This window comes from Pelobates fuscus, chromosome 7, assembly GCF_036172605.1.
Source record: "Pelobates fuscus isolate aPelFus1 chromosome 7, aPelFus1.pri, whole genome shotgun sequence".
NCBI lineage: Eukaryota > Metazoa > Chordata > Amphibia > Anura > Pelobatidae > Pelobates > Pelobates fuscus.
This window is the reverse complement of record NC_086323.1, coordinates 87,581,922-87,598,470: the sequence shown is the minus strand read 5'-3', so window position 1 is coordinate 87,598,470 and position 16,549 is coordinate 87,581,922. Positions and strand designations below refer to the sequence as shown.

Genomic DNA, 16,549 nt, shown 5'->3' with positions numbered 1-16,549 from the left:
CTGCCGCAACGATGCGCGCCCGACGGGACACATACCGCTCTCTGGCGGGTGGCATGACAGCAACCCTCGATACTCCAAATGTCATGAACTACATTTCTCCTGGTGGTTTATCATGGATGTAAGAGCTTTACGGGAGATGTAGTCCACAAGGACCACAACATCTGCAGTGCTGAACATCATGAAGGCAGGATTTCTGGTGTGCTCTCATAAAGGAGAACTGCCCAGATTTTATTTTGCAAAATACATGTGCTGGGAAAGAGGAAAAGGGGGCAATGGCACACTATGGATAGTGGGAAGGGGGAAGAAATAGGAGTCTGCTGACAATAGAGAGGGTTGAGGATGGCCTCCTAATGGAAATAATGAAATGAGAGTAAGAATTAATCAATGCTAGCATTGGTGAGAGAAGGGGGAGAATGGAGGGCTGACATGGGGATATGAAAATACTTACCTTTAGTCACACATTCATCCTCCCTATCTCCCTAGCATATTCTGTAGACATTGTGAAGGAGAGTATAACTATCTGTAGGAGGGATGGTAAAGTAAATCTAGCCCTAAGCAGGGCAATATATTCCAAAAGTTATTGGTAAAGCTGTTCTGCAAATGTTAGCTACATGCAGACATTTACTTTTCAGGTCAATGAATAGACTTAGACATTTCAAAGTATTTCAGATGTTTTTTTTATTGTGCTTCGTCAAGAATACCATTTATAACAGAGCAATCTGCATTATGATGTGATAATTTTGTTTTGACATTTTCTCATTTCACCAAACTGTAAATATGTTTTGCCAGATGGGAATTGTTCAATTTTCACTCCATCGGGGAACAGCTCTGCAGCTTTTTCTGGAGGGAAGCCTTCAGGGACTACAACCCTACCATTAGGCTGAAAATATACAAACATAATCATTGCTTCATTACATTAACATTCATAGGATCATTGGAGGCAAAATTAATTAGAAAATTCTCAGTTTGTGGAAACTATGACACAATCTTGCTGAGGATTAAAGAGACACTATAGGCACCCAGACCACTTAATCTCATTAAAGTGAACAAGAAAAAGGGTGAAATATATCAGTGCTTGTAATCAAGGTATGTGGCTGCTGAAATTTCCCAAAGACCAGAGTCTCTTCTTTTCTGGCGATACAATAGGTATAGAAGGTGGTGTCAGGGAGCAGCGCCTGTAGTAATATTTCCAAACTCGGAACAATATGAAGGAGGAAAAGAAAGGCACAAATAAGGTGTAGTATGTTAGACCAGTGGTGTTTGTAAGTGAAAAAAAAAGAAATATACTTACAATTTCCAGGACCTGCATTACAGTTATGCAAATTTACACTATATATATTTTCCAGTTATTCATTTAGCTTCTATCAAAACATTTGGGAAATGGAAAGCTTTAGACAGCACATAGTATTCTTTATCTTTCAATATTTCCCACGTGGTCTGAAATATTATTTTTAAAATGTATCTCACATATAGTAGGTCTGACAAAAATAGATAAAAACAAATGGTCAAAACCTTATAGGTATGTGTAAGGACCATAAAATTACCAGCAGTACAGCTTACTAAAAATGGCAACATAATTTTAAAAGGATGTTTGCATTTACACATAATGCATGAAGAAATTACCCTGTTTGGTTCGTTACATTTGATTTTTCTTGTTCGGTAGATAAAACTACTGAACACCAACCACCCCCTTGCTCATTATCTACAAAGAAAACCACAGGATTAAGTGCTCTCACTGTGTGGCCAAATGCCACGTGTTGGAGAAAATGCCCTTGTCATCTTGTTCCCATGAAAAGAGGCAGTGGGACTTGGCTGCCGAGTGTCTGGAACTAAAACTGACACTCGACTTCCCGAACGCCTGCTTCTTTTCACCGACCAGCTATTTGGTAGTTTTGTTACCACGAATTAGGGGAACAAACGCTACCTATGAGCCAGGGCAATAGTTTGTGAATTTGTTCGGTTTTTAGACTTCACAAAATAGACCGACCAATACTTCTGAAACTGTGGAACTATTTTTGAGCATAGAACCATGCGTGCGGTCGGTCAAATTAGGACTCCCAGGAAATTCCTGAAACCCTGAACCGATATGGGTGATTTTTGGATATGTTGGTCACCCAGATCGGGGCTATCGGGGTAACTTTTGTGGGGATGTAACTTTTATGTAACTTTTGTGGGGATTTTTGGGGTTTAAATGTATTTTGGGGGTTTTGTAAAAATACATGTTTTTTTTTTACCTTGAGATAATTGAGTTTAATACACTGCTGACTCAATTATCTCCTAGACACAGGGGAGGGATTTACCCATTTTGTATGGGAGTGTCCAAGACCTGAGAGCCAATGTAATCGTGTGTATGTCTTTACTTAAGTCTACACTCAGGGGGGAGTGCCCCTTGCATGGGGACCTGCATATATCAATAAAATCATTCCTTTTGTACCCTTCATCTAGTTGAGGCTGATGTTTGAGTATGTGTCTGCTTACTAACAGAAATTACTGAATGCTACATTGTCTTCTGGAGAACGTCTGCGTCAACACCCAAATTGCGAGCTATTATCACTCAGCCTTTAGCAGTTCAGAAGAAAGCTGAAGCAAACGGGTATCTGACATACCAGCATTCTTAACAGCACACATATAGCAAACAGTTAAATCATATATTTTTTAAAATAAAGGTATTTTATTTTAAATGGCAGATCATTGAACAGTAAGACTGCAGGTTAATGATCTATACATTAAAACAGCTGCAGTAAGCTAAAGTTGTATCGCTTAGTAATCTTTCTCTCAGGAATGCTAATTTAGTCCTCCTCCTGACTTTATGAATGATAGGACTCACTGACATTTCCTTTACTGTTTGGAAACAGGGGTTGAGCAGACATGTTCAGCACACTTGCAGGCATTAAATCAGACCAGTTGCTTTTGGCAAAGGAATTCATTCCTCCACAGACTGATGGTTATTCCTAGAGTTTAAATACGTGTGATGGGGCTTTATGGACTATATTTTATTCTGCAAAATACATAAAATAAAACATGAGGTACATGCCCATGAGGTACAATTTAGAGCACATACATTGGTGCTATGTCTCAAATAAAGGACATGAAAACTCAATTCACTGAGAAAATTTCATCAAAGTCATAATAAGTAAATACATCAAAGAGTCTGGAGACCTATGCAGACTACATTATATATATATATATATATATATATATATATATATATATATATATAATATATATATATACATATATATATATAATTATTCTTTATTTTTGATGTGTATGAGAGTAACAGGCATTCTCGCTATGCCACAACAGCAAAAGAAAGACAAGAGTGAACATTGAGCTTAACAGTGTAGGCACACATTTTTTGTTAGGAAATCAACAGTGGTGCACGTTTAAAGCATAGATACAGTTTAAGAGAATAAAATAACATCAAGCTTGATCATGTAGTTAGCACTAAATAGCTTGACAGAAGTAAGCTACACATTTTCTATAAGTATGATGATGCTATTAAATATAAGTTGACATTTATAGCATAGACATGAGGGTAGGAACTCTTTGGTGTAGGTAGGTGTAGCATAGATCTGTAGGGAAATGCAAGTTAACTGAAACCATACCCAAGAATTGGTATAACGAGGTTTCAGCAAGATAACATAAGGGATATCCACTGGGATTATGCTAATACTAGCACCCTGCTTTGTCAGATGCTAATTATGAGGGGGCATGTGGGTAAGGTAGTAAGTCGTGGCCTGAACGTTAGATAGAGAGATATGAATATGGTACATTTGGTACATGCACATTAGGTGTTATGGACAATTAGGTCAGCTGCTGGAGGATCATGTGCTCGGCATCTGGTGAACAGTCTGTCCCCCCGGCAAGATTGTTATCCGATTCCCTGGCTGGGCACTGCTTGGAGGGTGTAGGTAAGTTCATCAAAGATAGCCCAGTTGCGGCACTTGTGTGAGGTGCGTCCATGATCTTGGCCCTGTATGTAGCCAGTTGCGCTTAGAGCAGAGCAGAGTGCAGAGGTGGGCGCACGTTGGGAGCCAGGTAAGTCCACCCTCCAGCCCCAGGTCGGTAGGAAAGCCGACATCTTTGGTCCACGGACCCAGTCTCCTGGATGGTCTGAGTCCCTCCCAGGGCAGGAGAGGCAGGGGGACCCGATGGTCTGCCGCCGTCCGTAACGGTTGTCCCTCCATCTGTGTGGGCAATGTCTCTGGGTCAAGCCCTTGGTGGCCCTCAGCCCAGGTAGGCTAGTAATAGAACTAGGCCCGAGCTCTCCGGCTCTCGTCACTACACTTTTACACCCGGGGTTGGGGTGGCAGAATCGTTGGAAGTGCTCATCTAGTCGCTGTAGAATTCAGTCCACAGAGCTTGTTTGGACTGGTGAATTACCGTTGAGCAGGAAGATCGCCTGCCTCTCCCCAGCTCTGGCAAAGCAGCGGTGGTGCTCCGGCCTCCAGTGAGTAGCCAGCTTGGCAGGGTCTCAAGTTGTGTCGCTGGTTCCCCTCTGGGCTCAATATTACCCGTCAGTGGGTTAAATTGCTGGTTAACCGGGGTTAAAAATCCCTACGTTTGCTTATTCTGCAGATGCTCGGGACACACACGTCTGCTCCTCTTGATGGATAAACTCCACCCCTCTACATCATATTTTTAAAGTAAAAAACAAGATTTTATACCATGATTCAAAATACATTTTACCACCAAATTTATTGTATGTGATAAATCAGTTGTATATACACTTGTATATATAACCATGTATAATATACCTAATTTGTTTAGTGAACCAGCTGTTGTAAATCTTTTAGCCTGTTCAAACTATAGGATTCCAGGTTTGACACTTACCTGGGTGACCTACGGTCTTCTGTGATATAGCTAGAGTGGAAGTCCTCATTCTACTTTGACAATAACAATCTTGTACCTATTTTAGGACTTAATACATTGGCTCATAGTGATGTCGCGAACATAAAATTTTCGGTTCACGAACCGCAAATGTTCGCGAACCGCCATAGACTTCAATAGACAGGGACTTTTTCTGGCCACAATAGTTATTGAAGGGGGGGAGGAGACCTACTCTCCTTCCCCCCACGGCCCCCACCCCTGAGCGGTGGGTGGGTGCCCTAAAAATAACAATAAGGGGGGGACCTACTGTCCCCCCCCGGCCCCCACCCCTGAGTCACCCCCCCCCCAAATAAATTATCCCCCTACCTACCCCCCTCAACCTAAAAATAATGAGGGGGGGACCTTTAACTAAAAACCTGTAAAAAAAATAGATAAAAACAACTTACCATTCGATGTTTTCTTTCTTCTAAAATCTTCTTTTTTCAGCCCCAAAAAAGGGCAAATAAAAAAACATAATAACCGACGCAATAAAAAAAAAAAAAAAAAAGACTAGTGCAAAAAAAAATTATCCATCTTCACCCATGGAGGGCTCCGCGCAGACTGAGCTCTGCAGGGCGGGGGAAGGCTTATAAAGCCTTGCCACGCCCTGCAATTAGGATAAGAACACTCTGATTGGCTGGTTTAAGCCAATCAGAGTGCTCTTTGTCATTTTACACAGCGTGGGAAAATTCCAAAGAACTTTCCCATGCTGTGTAAAATGACACAGAGCACTGTGATTGGATGGATTTCAAGCCATCCAATCACACAGCGTGGGAAAGTTCTTTGGAATTTTCCCACGCTGAGTAAAATTACAAAGAGCACTCTGATTGGCTTAAACCAGCCAATCAGAGTGTTCTTAGCCTAAATGCAGGGCGTGGCAAGGCTTTATATTTTTAAATATTTTTTATTTTGCCCCAAAAAAGGCCAAATAAAAAACCGTAATAACCGACGCAATAAAAAAAAAAAAAAAAAATCCATCTTCACCCATGGAGGGCTCCGCGCAGACTGAGCTCTGCAGGACGGGGGAAGGCTTATAAAGCCTTGCCACGCCCTGCAATTAGGCTAAGAACACTCTGATTGGCTGGTTTATGCCAATCAGAGTGCTCTTTGTCATTTTACACAGCGTGGGAAAATTCCAAAGAACTTTCCCACGCTGTGTAAAATGACACAGAGCACTGTGATTGGATGGCTTGAAATCCATCCAATCACAGTGCTCTTTGTCATTTTACACAGTGTGGGAAAATTCCAAAGAATTTTACACAAGGGGGGGACCCTTTTTTTTTTTTTTTTTAACAGTGAGCAGCCACAGGCGGCTCACTGTTTAATAGACATGCCCCTACTCGCAGTATTACGAGTAGGGGCACAATTTACTAATGCTAAGTAATTTTTACTTAGTATTAGTAAATTTGGCTGAAGGACCACAAAAAAAAATAGGGGGCGGACCGAACATCGCATATGTTCGCCGTCTGAGGCGAACGCGAACACGCTATGTTCGCCAGGAACTATTCGCCAGCGAACCGTTCGGGACATCACTATTGGCTCAGAGTGACAAAGAATGATGTTCAAATAAGAACAAAAGTAATAATACTAAAGTAGAATGCACACGTTGGCTTTAGTGATATTGTAGATGACAAGGTAAGTTTTTCAAACTTTTGAAAATGGTTGGACACCTTACCATAGGAAGGTGCCAGGCAACTCGCTGTAGTGTTAATGGTATTTTGACTGTCCCTTTAAGTTGGTTACATCAACACCCCAACATATACTATAGATGAAAACTAGAATCTGGTTTTATAATGTTATTTCATTGATATTAACATGATATGTAAACCAAGACCTGAGAACCACAGAGGAATGTGCTCATTATTACCTTCCAGTCTGCCTCCGTTGATACTCCATATTTCTCAGTGAGTTGGAGAGAATCGATAGCTCTGAAGATTTCTGGAAAATATCTTCCCGTAGAAGCTGGGTAAATTAAAACGAGTCTGAGTATCTTCTTAGGATCAACAACAAAAACCTAAAAAAAAGATGGCATTTGTACAAACTGTAAAACATGCTGAGTTCTTTTTTTTTCAGTTTTTTGCAGATTTTAAATTTGATTCTTATTACAGAGTTTTTTGGGTACAGGGAGGGAATGCATAAATTAATTAATACAGCAATGCAAGTGCTATGAAATCATGTTTTATAAATGATTTCTGGCATTAAATATCTTTGGTGAAGTGGTTATGGTTTCTTGTGCCCCTTTATGCTGCTGTTTTATTTGTTTTGTCTATACGTGTTGACATATTATCCAGAAGTCATTAACACTGATATATATATGTATCCAATAAAGTCCCAAACAGCAGCCACAGAAGTGGTTTAAGTTGCAAAGCTACACAGAGTTGTTGCTGCCATTAAAGCAGTAATATCATTATTATTTTTAAAAAGAAGACAAATAGGAACTATAAAGACTCTCTTGATGCATGTCACCCACTGCGCAATTATGTGGTATCTTGTTTTGAGCTTCTTAACAAATATATGCTACAATTGGAAAATTTGTTGAACTGTCAATGTAGAAAAACGTGCTTTTGTTGTATTTATCGGGAATTACTAGAACGTCACTTTTTGCCACGCAATTCACAATTGTACCGAACTGACCAAATCCAAGTCAGATTTGTGTTTAAGTTCTACAGGAAGATGTAACAAGTTCGCAGAAAATTTCTGAACTTTGTTCAAGTTTTTAAAACGAGGATGACTAAGGGAAATACATTGGATCTGTTACTAAATAATTCTGTCATCATAATTTACAATTGCATGTGTAATTAACTTTACAAGGGTTTATGGACATATTCACCTACTGAGGAGCAGTAGCATAGGTTAACAGGCAGTACCAACATACCTAAATAAGCATCGAATGCAATGTGCTAACAGACAGCAGTAATGTGCATCCACACATACCAGTAAATGTTTTAACAGGCAGCATAAACGTGCATCAACAGACAGCAGAAATGGAAATGACCAGGCAGCTGTAAGATTATTAACAAACAGCAGTAATGTGCATTAACACACAGCAGTAGTGAGTCAGGAAATTAGACTTACATGGCGAGCTGTCAATGGTAACCCAGGCGTAGATACAGCCCCTGGTCTCACCATACCCAATTTTACTGCAATGCTCCTGTCCTCATCAGCAATTATAGGATAGGGCAGCGGTGCATTTGGATCATAACCTCCAAAAGTATTGATATCCTGTAAGAAGAAAAAATAAGCAGCACTTAATAGATAACTCCTAACATTTCAAATTAAATCCAAAATTAAATCCATTGGATTTCCTCTCATTTGAAAATATGTTCCTGTTTATATGAAAGACTAGAGCACAAAAGTTCCTATACTGTTCTCCAGAAGCAATATTTACGCCCATGTGTAACACTACTTATATTTTGGTCAGTACCATAGACCAATGGTCCCCAACCCAGTCCTCATGGACAGGGCCGGACTGGGGATACGAAGCAGCCCTGGAAAAAAAATCTATGCCAGTCCCATAAGTCATTATGCTATGTAGGGTGTGTGTATATATATATATTATTGATACATTTCTTCTTCTAATTCAAAATATTAGTTCTTTCAAGGTAATTAAATTTTACAGTAAAGCATTCTCACACACAGACACAGACAATCTTACTTATGCACACAAATAGGCTCATTGACAGACAGACAATCTCAATGACACACAGAGACAAGGTTACTGGTACACACACAAATTTAGTACAGACAAGCTCACTGTCACACACACACGCTCACTACAGACAAGCTCACTGATGCGCACACACTCTCCCTACAGACAAGCCCATTGACACACACATAAGAGCTCACAGAAGAGCTCACAAACACACAGATTCACTACAGATAAGCTCACTGACCCACACAAATTCACTAGCAGGTGCACATACACAGAGGCTCCCTCACTAGCAGATGCACGCACACACACACACACACACACACACACACACAGAAGCTCGCTCCCTCACTCACTAGCAGATGCACACACACAAAGGCAGACAGTCACTGACACCAAGGCAAACATCCACACATACAGGCAGACCGCCACACACAGACAGTCCCAAATACAGGCAGACAGTCACACACAGACAGTCACACACACAGGCAGACAGTCACACACATAGGCAGACAGTCACACACAGTCAGTCACACACACACACAGGCAGTCACACACACAGGCAGACCATCACACACACAGGCAGACAGTCACACACATACAGTCACACAGGCACACACACACAGGCAGACAGTCACACAGACAGTCACACACACAGGCAGACAGACACACACACACACAGGCAGACAGTCACACACACAGGCAGTCACACAAACAGGCAGTCACACACACACAGACAATCACACACAGACACACTGACCTGGGCTGCTTCTTACCTCCACATCCCTTGGAGCTCCTGGAGGCTGGTTGTTGGGGAAGCAGGGACTCCTTCCTACTTCCCATGCTGCAGTTAGCCAGGCCCCCGCCGCACAGCAAGCTCCGCCCTGCCGCACAGCAAGCTCCGCCTCCGCCGCACAGCAAGCTCCGCCGCAAATTTATTTTTTAAAATATTTTTTTTCATGATCCTGGCCAGCCATGTGTGAGCTGTGCCGGCCGCCTGCCTCCCTCTGCTCCCACGGCACCCTGTGCGGCCACACAGCTCACACATAGCCGGCTGGGATCACAGGAGCCTGATCAGTGAATGGGGCTGTCAGCCCAGCCCCAGGTGCCGCGGCCCACCGGGAAATTTCCCGGTATCCCGGTGGGCCAGTCCGGCCCTGCTCATGAACCACCAACAGTCCAGGATTTATGTATTTCATTGTTTTATTCCAGTGGAGATACTGACAAAACCTGGACTGTTGGTGGTCCATAAGGACTGGACTGGAGAACATTGCCATAGACGAGATGATCATGCCACATACTCAAAATGGATCCACATAGTCACAGATTGTGGGAGTTTAAAAATTCTACTGGGACTTCATGGCCTGAGGTTTTGCTGCTCCTTATTTTGTTAAGTTACAAATTACTCATATTATTATAGACATCAGTATGTTCTTACTCAGGATTATTTACTAAAGTGAGCATTGTCGGGAATTCAAAGTGTATTTCAAGTCCAGAATAGCTGAACTGAAAAAATTCTCTAAATCCGCTGTGCTTCCAGTTTGGCTATTTTGGGTTAAAATATGAAATTCACTTTGTAATGGACTCATTTACTATAGTTAGAATTGCTATAGTTAGAATTCAATCAGCTATGTTTCAGGTCCAGCTACTTCAGCCTAAAATGTAAATTCAGATTTGAATTTCAATTTGAATTCACAACAATTCACACTTGTGAATAACTGTGACTGGTAGTGTTCAAACCGGGGTGCTTCTAACCCCACAGAGCCCACCACTCTCACCAGTGCAGGCACCTGCCGTACTGCTGTGAGTGGCTGTGGATCAGGCGGTGAGGGAGACACTGTGATCTCCCTCCCGTCTTATACGCATACTGGCAGGGCTGGCCTTAGGCCTTTAGGTGTCCTGTGCGAAAACCTTCACAGCGCCCCTCGAAGGTGACACCACTTATTGACTAATTCCCCTCATCCAATACAATATTTAATACCATTCTTATTAACCCCCAAAAAAGAGATGAGAAAACTTGATGGCTTTGGGAGCTGAAGCCCTGGTTGTGGGACTCTTTGGCTCCAGATCTCTTCTGGTAGTTAAGCAAAAAAAATATTAGTGTTTTTTTCCCATTGATTTTTATTTTACATCTGGCAAAGGCAGCCATCTGATATAAAAAGAAAGATCACTAGTATAGTGTTCTGCAAAGCTTCTAGAAGGGAGGTTGTGGTGTCCTTCAGATGGCTGTCAGGAGGATGTGTTGGGATCAGAACATTTCTGCACACTCCTTAGTTTGCTGGATTGCATTGGATACCTGGCTGTGCAGTATGTGCTTGTTTCCAGCTATGCTCTCATTGAGATCCTGGAAAGCATAAGAAGTCCTCTGTTCATGAATAGAGAGGAAGAAACATAATATAGAGAAGTGGGTATATATGTAATGATATATCCCCACATTTCTGTTACTCTAAAGGTAGGAGTTATTGATTTTTTTCTTTGCCCAGTACAGGATAATCCCAGCAGCAAAAAACAGGCAAGGTAAGAAAAGAGAGGCTGGGTGGAGCACAAGGTGAGCTCCTACCTAGCAAAAAAATTAAAGGGACATTATAGGTACCCAAAAGAGTTCATGTCATTGAATTGGTCTGGGTGCAGTGTCCCTGTCCCCTTAACCCTGCAATTTATACATGTTTACATGGCAGGGTTAAAACTGCCTCTAGTGACTGTCTACGAGACAGCCACTGGAAGTGCTTACTGCCTTTTCACAGTCAGCACTTCTAGTGGCTATCCAAGAAGCGAGGCTGGACATCCTCATGCTTAGCATGAGGATGTTGAGTATCTTCAAATCACCCATAGGAAAGTATTTTGTTTCTCTCGCACTGTCCTTGGAGGAGGTGCCAACGAAGCCAGCACCGAACAGAAGAGTGTTTAAACATGCTGGTAAATAATAGGGTTACGCTAACAAATATGTAACAAATTGTCTCCCAATAATTCAGTGATATCATGCAAAAGAACCTATATCTGTTTTTAAAACAATCAGTGGAAACTTTCCATTATAGCTGTTATTCACAGAGTACAGATGGCTAATAAAAAAGGTTTTACTTATTACATTAATTATTTTTAATAAACAGGATGTAGGCAAAAACTTTTATGTCATTACATGCCTCTCATGTCATTGGTCCTTACGGGGTTAATGCAATAAAAAAAAACCTCTCTCTTACAATTCGATTTGCATGCAGTCACTTGGTGCTTGGTGTGAGAGTGCCCTTTGTCTTTTCGCAATGATCACTCTATGTTATCTGAACATTTTATTGGAAAGCAGGTGGCATGGATAAGACATACATTATGATGAGTAGTAAAAGAGATATAAACTCACTTACGAATGAGCTGCAGAGAACTGACGTCTCTTTTTGCAATAATAAATAGACTTTAACCTTTTATCCCATCTCTACGTGCAAAAGTAAAAAAGGCAATCCCACAAGTCATAATAAATAGGCACAATTACTATCATATAGATTTACTGGTCTCATGTTTATGTGTGTACATGGGGAGAGCAAGAAAGGAGAACACAGAAGAAACAAAACACACAAAATAGGTCATAGGAAACAAATGAGATTGCAGTTGTCTCAGCTGAAAACTCACAATTACAAGGACACCAATCGAGACCCTCTCTCTATGGTGTGGACTCTGATTTTATCCCTAAAGTCTTGTCTAGCAAGGGTATGATAAATCATTTATCACATAGGAAATGCTGTAGTTATAAGCCACTCTCAGTAAGAAAGTGGATACAAGGTGCAATATATTCTGCACTATAGTTTTTGCAATAATGCAAAGAGTTTAGAGTGATTCTTAATTTCAGATGGATATTCAAGACACGTTATTCACTACATACATTGTAAACAGTCTTGAAATATGCACTGATTATTTTGTTCCATTCTTGTGATTGTTTAAACGTACAGTTGAGAAAAGAAAGGGTTTGTTCATTATGTAGCGAATTGTCATGAGTTATCTACTTAACTTGAACTATATTGAAATTAATATATGAAATAAATAATTCAAGCTAAAATAATCTCATTGTTGGGAATTTGTGCAAATCAGCAATTTGGAGTTTAATTAATAGATGTAATTTAATTTTAAATTTGCCACAATGCACTGTTTAGTTTTGTGCTTGACATATCCCAGGCACCAAGTCACTATGGCACGACACTGGAAAATAATTGATTGCATTAAAATATATTATATTAAAAGTAGGTGATTAAATGTAATATCAATTAAAAGCACATGGAGCATTAAAACATTGAGACTGACAAAAACTGTGCTATAGTGTGTGCCTATAAATATATGAAAAATAACTGATACAAATTATATTATTAGTGTTTACAGAGTAGCAATATTTTTCACAGAGTTTAACAATTTTACAAATGTATCAAATAAATGACTGCTTGTGTTATATTGGGTTTTCTTCTAACCTTGATCCATTTTAAACTGTTGTCCTTGGAGTCCAGAGAAATTGCTATCAACTTCACATTCCTCTTTTCAAATTCTGAAAACAGCTTCACCATACGGGCAAGTTCTGTAGTGCATACAGGGGTGAAGTCACCAGGATGAGATAAAAGTATACCCCATCTAGGATATAAAAGAAACCATATCTGGTTAGATGTACTAGACAAGTGTTTGTCAATCTCCTTAGTAGAAATAGCGCTGGAATGTCTAAAAATCAATTTTTCTTGATTCAAACATTTTTTTTTCTGTGCACCAGTCTAGTAAATATATACAAAAAGAAAGTGCTCTGTGCAAATAGGCGCTTAGTGATAATACAAATATAAAAAAGCCGCTCAAACACACGTGCAGGTATCCTTATCCTACACAAACAAATATGTGAAAAAAAGAAGTGAACTTAGTGGATCATGCTGCCACCACAAAGATCACTCAGTGGAGCGCTAGAAATGAATGTCTTACCCCTATTGAGATAGCATATATTCCACTTAAAGGGGTATACAGAGCAATATAATCTAAAATAAGAAAATACACATCATGGCGCAGTATGCTTGTAAAATCTGGATGAAGTGTAAAGAAGGTGTGAGTTCACCATGTTAGTTGGATATACATTGTCTTTACACTTCATCCAGATTTTACAAGCATACTGCACCATGATGAGTATTTTCTTATTTTAGATTATATTGTTCTGTATACCCCTTTAAGTGGAATATATGCTATCTCAATAGGGGTAAGACATTAATTTCTAGCGCTCCACTGAGTGATCTTTGTGTGGCAGCATGATCCACTAAGTTCACTTCTTTTTTTAGTAAATATATACGATTGATATTTTTATACATATGTACATTACCTGCCATAATCACTAGCACAATGTACCTATTAAAGGGGCACTAAAATGTCAGGAACACAAGCGTGTATTTCACACCCTATAGTTCTAAAACCACCAATTTTTTTTGGTGGTTGGCCCACTTACCTCGGATTTGAAAGGTGTTTAATCACCTTTATTCCAGTGGGTATTAGAAATAGGAAATATTAAATTGGTTGAGAATGTCAATTCTGATGATCTTAGCCAAGGAGGCAGGGGCGGAGCTAAACGCTGACCTGGCCAATTAGCAACTCCTCTGAGAGATGCATTGCATCAATGGCCCAGGAAGCACCTCTAATGGCAGCCTGAGGAGTGGCCACTAGAGGTGTTTCTAGGCTGTAATGTAACACTGCATTTTCTCTGAAAATACATTGTTTTTCTGCAAAAGGCTTGTAGGGATTGACTATGCTCACCAGAACAACTACATTAAACTGTAGTTGTTCTGGTGTTATAGTATCCCTTTAAATTACCTGGATTATTTTTTGTCATCCACACATTCATGATGGTCTACATTATTCAAAGAACACTTTCGTTTTTCACACATGGCTTCTCCATTTTGGGTTTGTTTTTATTAAATAAATTATGACACCATGCAATGTGTCATGTGTTGTTCATCTGATGTTGTAATTATAAATCTGCTGAGGAACAGATGATTGTTATGTCCTGATATATAAAACCTAAAATCATAGAATTCAAAGAGGCTGTACTTTATTTTCCCCATTATAGTATATCATGTCCCTGCAGTCTCACTGCTCAATTTCCTGTCATTTAGGAGTGAAATCATGTTTGTTTCTGATTATACAGCCCTAGCCAGATCTCCTTGACTGTGACTGACACAACCTGCATGAAAAAAATTGGTTAAATTTTTAATCAGACCTTAACTTTCGTTAGAAATTTCTTTCTTCTGCTCTGTCAGTTGAACTTTAATCACACACAGGAGGCTCAAGCAGGGTTTAAGAGGCCTTTAGCAGTGCAGGAGATTAAAAAAAACTCTATATGCAATAAAGAAACCTAAAATATCAAGGTTCTTTTTCAAGTGTTTAGGAAGGATGAGCAAGTCACATGCAGGGGTGTGCCTAGGGCTGTATAAACAAATTGATTTAACTCCTAAATGGCAGACAATTTAGCCGCAAGACTGCAGAGGCATTATCACTGCACAAACACTGCTTCATTAAACTATAGTGTCCCTTTAATATTTTTGAATAAATATTAAAAATCAACATTTAAAAACCTTGTAAATAAAAAAACAAATCTCATAAAAAAAATCTAAATACTACAAAGGTATGATATTTTTCATAATGTAAAAATCTATCCAAAAATATTAAATAATTTGTAAAGCGTGTTCAACAATATTAAAACGAGGCCTATGTTCATTCAACAGCAAGTGGTGAGTCAACTTTAAAAAAATAAGAGAGTTATAAAAAACTCTCCTATCCTGCATTTGTGATGTTTTCCAATTTGGCTATTATAGAATACATTTTGCATATTGGTTATAAACACAATTCACAGTTTAGGCAATAGATTACATAATGTAACATAGGGAACTAAAGAAATGGAATACTCACGAAGTGCCGAAGTATTCATGGATGGATAGCTCTCCCTTTGTTGTTTCTGCCTTAAAGTCAGGAAACTTATCTTGAAGCAATAAACAAGACATCTTAAGTGTTCATTCACATCGATGTGAACTCAGTTCCATGAATTACTGGCTTATATTAAATAGTAAATGCAAGGGGTGGCGTTATTACTTAATATACAGTTGGCAATCATAAAGAGATCATTAGTGCATGTAACCTCATTTATCAGCTATCATTAATAAAAGCAACGCTGCATAGAACATGGTAATTTGGTTAGTATAAGTTATAATTAAGCATGTCTTTAATCCTTTGATTAGTATGGTGACCTATTTATGAAATAGTAGTTTAGCATAAGAGTCAATGCAATCAAAATGAATGTAGGTCATGCTTATCCATATGATCCATAGCATTCACTGTCTTTGTATGCGTTTATATGTTTTTTCAACCTGTTTTGATAGTGCTAATTGTAAATGTGTATTAACAATATTTCATATGTAGATTTTTTTATATGAGTTTACTTAACACTGTGTGTGCTTTGTTACTAAATTACTGCAGCATTAAAAGATAGGCCAGGGTTCACAATTATTAACCTGAATAATCCAGTCCTGACCCATATATGGTTAAATTACAAAAAAAAGCAATTTTATGCTGCGTATTTATGGTTATGGAAGCACTAGAGCCACTGCTCTTTGTCTTAACATTTAACGATGGAGAGCAAGAAGCTTCCTTTAATTCTGTCTGAGCTAAGACCTTCAGTAAAGGGTGTTCGACTCTGGCTGAGAGTGATCAGCTGACACCCTCAGTCAATGAGCTAGCCCTGCATTGCAAGATTTAGCTCAAGAGATCTAAAGGAAGCTCCTGCTTATAAGCTTCCAAAACTCCATCATTGGTAACCCTGGTAAGAGTTCAAAGCATTCTTACAATATGTACGTGCCAGGGCACTCTTGAAACTATAACCACTACACTACTATGGAGTGACTAACATAGGGTGGGACAGAGGGGAAGTCTAGCTTGAGTGATAGGTGGCAGTGTGATGGCACTTACCTACTGGTACCTTGCTTAAATCTGCAAGTGTGTATGTGAGTCTGTATATATATATATATATGTGTGTGTGTG

General features: G+C 39.5%; 1 protein-coding gene across 1 annotated transcript; it reads right to left on the bottom strand.

The window, feature by feature from the left end:
• Nucleotides 1-714: 714 nt before the first annotated feature.
• LOC134568707 (peroxiredoxin-6-like) lies at nucleotides 715-15,516 on the bottom strand. Its single transcript, XM_063427358.1, has 5 exons — nucleotides 15,425-15,516; nucleotides 12,967-13,123; nucleotides 7,948-8,094; nucleotides 6,740-6,886; nucleotides 715-880 (listed from the first exon to the last, which is right to left on the bottom strand). Exons 1-5 carry the CDS (start codon nucleotides 15,514-15,516, stop codon nucleotides 725-727), a joined length of 699 nt encoding a protein of 232 aa, XP_063283428.1. The 3' UTR covers nucleotides 715-724.
• Nucleotides 15,517-16,549: the final 1,033 nt, after the last annotated feature.

Bases quoted from the DNA above. Each gene is read 5' to 3' on its own strand.
- LOC134568707 (XM_063427358.1), bottom strand. From the start codon at position 15,516: ATGTCTTGTTTATTGCTTCAAGATAAGTTTCCTGACTTTAAGGCAGAA. The intron at 13,124-15,424 runs GTGAGTATTCCA...TTTATATCCTAG, and splicing joins CATGAATACTTCGGCACTTC to ATGGGGTATACTTTTATCTC. The intron at 6,887-7,947 runs GTAAGTCTAATT...TCTTTTTTTTAG, and splicing joins TACCATTGACAGCTCGCCAT to GTTTTTGTTGTTGATCCTAA.